Genomic DNA, 7574 nt, shown 5'->3' on the forward strand with positions numbered 1-7574 from the left:
GAACGTTTTTTAATTGTGAAGAGAAAATGATGCCATTAACGATGGAAAACGATATCATCCGAATGGCCGCCACGGGTACAGTTGAAATTTTCCATGACCAATCCACAATTTTGCAGCTGTGTGCTACACTTCATGAATTTGTGGTGGTTTCTCATAAAGCTCCACATAGCAACAATAAACACAGCACTCGGTGGCCTAGAGGTTAAGAGTGTAGACTCACTCACCGAGATGCAATAAGGTGCCGGGTTCGAGTCCCGGCGGCTCCCGATAATAATATAAAATTCCCCAAGCGTCTGTGACACGGCACACACAAATATACCAAAGTCATATTGATGAGTCCGGTGTGTGTGCCAGGGACGAAACGCATAAGTAGGCATATGTGAAATCCTACAAATTCCATCTTTAAGGTCCCAAAGAAAAAAATCTAAAGGTAGTTCAATAGGGGTTGATTGAGAAGGGTCGCCAAAATTTATTCTGCCCCAGTGTGCTTCAATTCTCGTTACGCCATTGGAGGGGACAATCAGGATTCAAGATTTTAATGGAAAATAGCCCGATAAAACCGAGTCAACCCTTCCGTTTGTTCATTTCTCGTTTCCTCTGGATTATTCAGTCTGTTCTTGACAATAAAAATAAACAGGTCAGGAAGTCCGATCTGCGGCCCATTCCACTGTTTTACCTATTCTTCGTTTTTGTTTCCCGGTCGTCTTCAGAATGAACGCTAATGTTGTTTTTCTCTGCTCGCTTTGCCGAGTGGAGGAGGGGCTTTATCGTTTTCCTGAAGGTAGATCATGGACTAAGAGGCATTTCGGTATGTGCTGGTTTTGCTGTCAATTTCAGACGGTCACATGTTGTGGTTGAGAGTTGGGTATTTATTGAAGAGTGAATGCCACCGCACAGGGTGGGCTGAAAGTAGCTCCATCATTTTTGAAGGGCTCTAAAAAAGTTTGAGAGTTGTTGAAACAATTTTTTTTGCCTAAAAGGTATTATGTATGTTTGGTTCATTATTCATAATGATAAACTTATGGAATTATTCGTTAAAAAAAAATCAAGAACTCCCCTGAAGTTTTCACCTAACCTAATACCCCTGAAATTTTCACAGTTTCCGTAAATTTCAAAGGAAACAAAATCAAAAAAAAAATTCATCGAAAGCATTACATTGATACACTTATTATATCGAATACAACATTTTTCTACCGTAAAGTTCCAACACTTATACAGAGTTTCCAATAGGAAGTTTCATTTTGAATAACCCGCTGTCTGGACAGCTGCCACATTTGAAACTGTCATCTCTTGATATTTGACAACTGAAAACTACACCTTCAATAAAGATGAAACGAAACATGCTTCAACAACACATTGAAATTTTCAGAATTAACCTCAAATATGGAGAAATTTTTGGTCACAGTTCGAAAAACTAAAGCACTTTTGGATAGTTGCTTTGGAGAGGGATACTTTTTGAGTCAGCTATAGTAAAACTCCGGATTTTTCATGCCTCGTCGATCTTAGAAATTAGGCAAACGATATTATACCGTATTTTGCATAAAACTTAAATCTTCATGCAATATTCAGTTAATACAAGAGTTCAAGCCGATATGTGACAATAGATGAAACATGGCTCCATCATTTCACTCCGGAGTCCAATCGACAGTCAGCTGAGTGGACTGCACACGATGAACCGAATACAAAATGAGGAAAAACACAACAGTCAGCTGGCAAGGTTATTGCATCAGTATTCATCAACAGCGATTATTATATAGCGTCATTGGATCGTTTAAAGGATGAAATCGTTAAAAAACGGCCCCATTTGAAAAAATAAAAGGTGCTGTTTCATCAAAACAATGCGCCGTCTCACAAATCACTGAAAACAATGGCAAAATTACATGAATTGAGCTTCGAATCGCTTCTGCATCCACCATATTCGCCATTTCTGGCCCCCAACGCCTTTTTCCTTTTCTCAGACCTCAAAGAAATGCTCTCTGGAAAGAAATTTAGCGCCAATGAAGAAGTAATCGCCGAAACTGAGGCCTATTTTGGAGCGAGAGACAAATCATCCACAAAAACGGTATCGAAAAATTGGAAGATCGCTATAATCGCTGTATCGCCCTTGAAGGCAACTATATTGAATAATAAAATCGAATTTTGCCAAAAAATGTGTTTTACTATGGTAGAACGAAGACTTTTCAATTGGCCTGTTACAAATATTAATGTGCAACTTGGCCAGGGAAAATTTCATTCAAATCAACCATGGCGGCCATTCGATTGATATGATTTTCATTTTCAATGGCATACCTCTGTCTTTAGAATGAAATAAACATTGATTTCTCTTGAAATATACTCGTTTTTTCTTCGATATCAAAATGAAAGAAACGCCTTACTGAAATACAGTTCATTTAACGTTAAAAATTTTCAAAAGATGTTCGTTTCTCCTCTATTATAGAAGGTAGATTCGGGCGCCACCCTAAAGGTTTCACCCTGGAGCGACTGCTCCAATTTCTCCCCAGTTTCTACGCCCCTGACCCCTCCAGTTCCGGCAGTGCCCCCGTTTATTCTGATGCAAATAAGGAAGATAGGAATGGACCGCAATTAATGGAATGTTTTTTTCAGAATCGAACAACAGGAAATCAATTTCGCATTACGGGCCTGATTGGCTTCCATTCTCCTCTCTGTAGTTGGGCCATAGAGTCAGGAGGTTTTTGCATCGGAAATAAATTTTATGGACTAGTCGGTTTGATTATCTTTTAACGGTTCCCTGTTGCGCTAGATCCTCTGATTTTGATTGGGTTTTGTGTTCGTTCCTTTTGGTTTTGAGGGGTTTTGTTGCAGTGATTCTGTGATCTATGGACTCACGTCGACAATCGTTGTGTACTTTTCCAACGACATATCTTTTGGTTCATATTGGTTAAGTTGAAAGCAAAAATGCAACAGCTGTAGCATGAATATTGAAAAAAAAATCACAATTGTTTTTCTCGATTTCAGTATCGCAATGAGTTCATTACAATTCTAAAAACAAAGCTGTAATGAACTCATTACAACATTGTTTTCAGTTATATTTTTCGTTTTGTGGTTGTCTACACTGACTTCCTATCCTATCAAATTTCGATACGTCAATTGTCAATGTAATATAATTTGGATACAGTGAAATGATTTGCAACATTATTCGAAATTTCCCTCAATTCTGGTGATGTTAAGTCGATTTCGTCAAACATAATTCACGAATTTAATGTGTAATTGTAAAGTATTTCAAAATTCGAAACCTACGATTCAAATTCCGTAATATGTAAATTTTCGTAACAGTCACACCAACTGCCAAGATACAATACAAACGTCACTAGGATGGATGAACTGATTTTTTCATTGAATTTCGACAATATCACACAAAACTTGACTGAAATAGAGAAAATATCGTCTAATACTCGTAGCAGAAGGCAATTTCAAAACTCATGCGTTCGAAAACTCGGCTCCTTCGTCGCTCGTTTTAGAATTTCGCATTCGTGTTGAAATAGGAGCCCATTCTGCAACTTGTTTTAGAATATACTTTTTTCTAGTCTGTCAAAACTCGTTACACATTTTTTGTCGAACTTCAAAGACGATTGAAACAGACAAACAGATGTTAATATCGGCAATATACTGTATGAGGTAATCCAAAGCAGACCTAGATAAACAAAAACTTCCATACATATTTTTAATGAATCTTTTGTTTCTTAATCAAAATTAATTGAACTTGACACTGAGAGTTCAGGATTTATCTTCAAATTCTTATCAAAGTTTATCCGAACTCTCTTTATATTCTTCGTGTTCCTCTGTTAACCCATCAGTTGTCTTTTTGGTCACATAAAGATGAGGTCCTTTTTGTTGTCAGCTGTCTTCCTTCTATCCGTCTGCTGTGTGAGTATCTTTGAAATATTTCAAAAATAAAAAATTGTTGCATGATTTTAATAATGATAAACTTTTAATTTCAATTGATATCCAGATGCTATTTATGTTAAAAATTCTAGCTTCGTTCTAATCATCATTCTATATTCAATTTTCCTGATGTGTTCAAAATTCTCTAAAAAAAATTGGTTATAATTAATATTCAATGTTTATCAGCTGTCAACCATTTTGTTGAGTGTACAGGCCTGAACAATACTTTAATAATTTTCAAGTTTATGAGCTGAGATAAATCACTCTTTAGATGTGTTCCATAAGCAAATTTTTCGGCAACTGAGTTTAACTTAAAATCAATAAACAATGTTCCTCAAAAATATTTACTACATCAATAAAATTAAAAAATGGATTTCAATGAATAAATTATATTTGTTATAAATGAATAGATTCTTCCATACTTACACAAAAAATAAATTTTGAAAACGTGAAAATATTTTTCAATCTGTCCAGGTATTCAGCACGAAAGTGGACTTCCACCATGGCGACACACCTCACAAAGACTGCTCCAACCATCATGCTCATTTCTCACACGACAAAATCGAAAAAATGAACCGTGGCGAACCAATGGAGACTACCGATAAGGAATCTGGCCAACACGTGCTCTGCATTTTGAAGGAAAGAAAAATCGTTTCTGAAGATGGTATTGTCAACAAAGATGTCTTGAAGACTAGACTGGCCAAGTTCTTTGGCGAAGGAAATGAAGATGTTCAGAAGGGTGTTGACTGTTTGGTTCAAAAATCAGACCAGATCGATACTGCCATCGCTTTCTACAACTGTGTGGCTCCTTACGTCAAGAAACATAACGCTTAATTTGGTTTTGTGTATTATGGTGAACAACATGTACCCTAATTCATAGCTGATATTCAATAATATAATTTTGATAAAATTCACTGATTTTTTTTATCATCATCTGATTCTAACAAATTAATATTAAATTATAATCTATTATTATTGTGGAATATCCATACTGATTTTACTCATTCTTTATGGAGACTATCTGATAAAATGTCGGGTCCTTGAATAAGATATGAAGAATTATCAAAAAAAAAATTATTATTATTTCGCAAGAGTGTATATTTAAATAAGGTTTTCCAATGAAAAGATTCATTTTGTGAAAAAAACGAGTAAATCAATCAAATCAAATGACGGATGCTTATTTCATTGTGAAGAGGAAGGTATGTTATTATCCTTTTTATGAAATCCTACATGGCCATCAATCTCGGATGCCATTTGTGATCAATAACACGCCCAGAAACCTTGTCATACTAAGCTCCGATAGTTTAGTTGCTTGTGTGGCACGTAGCGCCGTCTTGCTGAAAAGAAACATTGTCTACATTAATATCTTCCAAATCAGTTGTAGCGAGGAATCTACAAACACGTCAACACTAAGAGCTACAGAAACAATATTCCCAGTGGTTCTCGACTCTTCTCTCGACTAATTTGTCCTAACAGCTCAAATTTGTTTCCGTTTTGCCTGCTGAGATGGTGTTTCACAACGATAAGGATAAACATTAGTTTTGAAAACTGTAACTGGCAAATGTTTTCCATTTCTCTAGAGAATTTCAACAATTTCAATGGATTGTTGAATTGTCTATCTTCCATTTTTAGAAATGACGTAGTTATTGACTTAACTTTAAGTTGGCATTACTGTTCAAGATGGCGACCGATTTAACAGCTGTCAAGTGATTTATTCCCATGTTGTTTTGGCAATTCATCATTAATAGACTCACGCCTGAACAACGCTTTCAAATAGTGCAATTTCATTTCGAAAATAATGGTTCTGTGCAGAATACGTATCGCGCACTACGTCCATTTCATTTTGTTTAGCGACGAAGCGCAATTCTGGTTGAATGGCTTCGTCAACAAACAAAACTGCCGCATTTGGAGTGAAGCTAATCCTCAAGTGTGTGTCGAAACACCGTTACATCCAGAAAAACTGACTGTTTGGTGCGCTTTATGGGCTGGTGGAATCATTGGTCCGTACTTCTTCAAAAACAATGATGGCCAGAACGTTACAGTCAATGGTGATCGGTATAGAGCCATGATTACCCGTCGTCTTCGGTGCTTATTTCACTACGTTTAAACTCAGCATACAAATCGATGATGGTTGATTTTCCTGGTGCAGACCCCGGAAACTCATCATCAAGCCAAGATTTTGCTTCAACTGTATTTTTTCCCGTCAAAAAGCAATATTTTCTCAGCTCACGAATTTTTTTTCCTTCTTCTTTCAAATAACAAAAGTAGCTACAATCACAACGCAATATCTCACAAACCAAAGGTCGGACTGCTGTCAAAGTTTGGCACGTATCGTTTGAAGGTTGGAACTAACCAAAAATCATATGGATTTAATACTAAAACCGCCATCTGCGCATCAGACCGGGGACTTTTCAATTGGCCTAATACATTTTCATCGTCTTATAAAGTAATATCGAAAAATTACATGAAAACAATGACATTCATCTTGGAATATCTCAAAAAATCAGGACATTTCTGATTCTACACCCAAAAATTAACCAGCAACATTTAAAAAATCGCAGGAACCAAAATGTCTATCGGCCTGTAATCAAAAATGTTCGATCAAGTCATCACTTATTCACAAATTCTGTCAGGACCCTCAGTGACTAGTTATCCGAATTTCGGCAGATCCAATCTTCACAGGGGTTTATGCAAATATTATCAGCGAATTTTTCAGATTTCCAATGCAAATCAGACCATAAAGTTCATCCGCATAGCAGGCTCGCTCCTTTTTTGTTATTCTACTTTTGGGGGTAAGCAGCATCCAATCTCATTCACGCTATTCATACAAGAGAATACCGTCTATTAGGAGGGGGGGAAGATTCCAATGAATTCATAATTAAGACAGAGTTTGTTGAGGCGGCTGTGTCCTTTGTAGTCTGCGATTGTCGAGTAATTCGGCATGGTGCAATTCATGATTAGATTAGGCTCAGAGTCTCACTCTTCAAGATATATTTCGCCATATTATTTAATTGATTAATAGCGCTTATACAGGGTGTGTCGGGAAGAATGCGACAAACGAATACCATGAATTAAGGTCATCATGGAGGACCCGTATCAAGAGGTTTCAATCGCCTGAGTGCCTTCGTTTGGAATATACAGGGTGATGTTCATCTTAAGTGAAATTTCACTGTTGAATAACTCTTCAACTAATCGACCGAATAATTTCAAATTTTGATCACCCTCTACTATCGCCTTTCTCCAATATTTCTGAATTCGAGTAAATCAGATCCGGACTAGGAAAATTTCAGACTTTTCCTATTTTAGTGAGTATTGGATCACCCTGTACGTGAACATTATGATTTTTTTTCGTTTTCGTAACCACAAAGAATTAATTCATTATGACAATTCTAAATCTCTACTTGGCACGGTCATACAGGGTGATCAATTAACATTCCCTTATGAGTGAATTTTTTTTAGTTCAATAATTCTTCAATAAATCCACAGAATAATTTCAAGTTTTGTCTCATTTTACTATCGGCTTCCTTCAATGATTCTGAAATCGAAAAAATCAGGTCCGGACTAGGAAAATTTTTGACTTTTTCTATTTTCGTGAATATTTCATGGTTTTCGTTTGTCGCATTCTTCCCGGGACACCCTGTATTAGTATGATGTTCTTCTAGTTCACAGTG

General features: G+C 36.5%; 1 protein-coding gene across 1 annotated transcript; it reads left to right on the forward strand.

Annotated features, from left to right (window-relative positions):
* The first annotated feature begins 3729 nt into the window (after nucleotides 1-3729).
* On the forward strand, nucleotides 3730-4817 carry LOC123674803. The gene is made up of 2 exons (XM_045609892.1): nucleotides 3730-3885; nucleotides 4378-4817. Exons 1-2 carry the CDS (start codon nucleotides 3838-3840, stop codon nucleotides 4735-4737), a joined length of 408 nt encoding a protein of 135 aa, XP_045465848.1. The 5' UTR covers nucleotides 3730-3837; the 3' UTR covers nucleotides 4738-4817.
* The last annotated feature ends 2757 nt before the right edge of the window (nucleotides 4818-7574 follow it).

This window comes from Harmonia axyridis, chromosome 3, assembly GCF_914767665.1.
Source record: "Harmonia axyridis chromosome 3, icHarAxyr1.1, whole genome shotgun sequence".
NCBI classification, from domain to species: domain Eukaryota; kingdom Metazoa; phylum Arthropoda; class Insecta; order Coleoptera; family Coccinellidae; genus Harmonia; species Harmonia axyridis.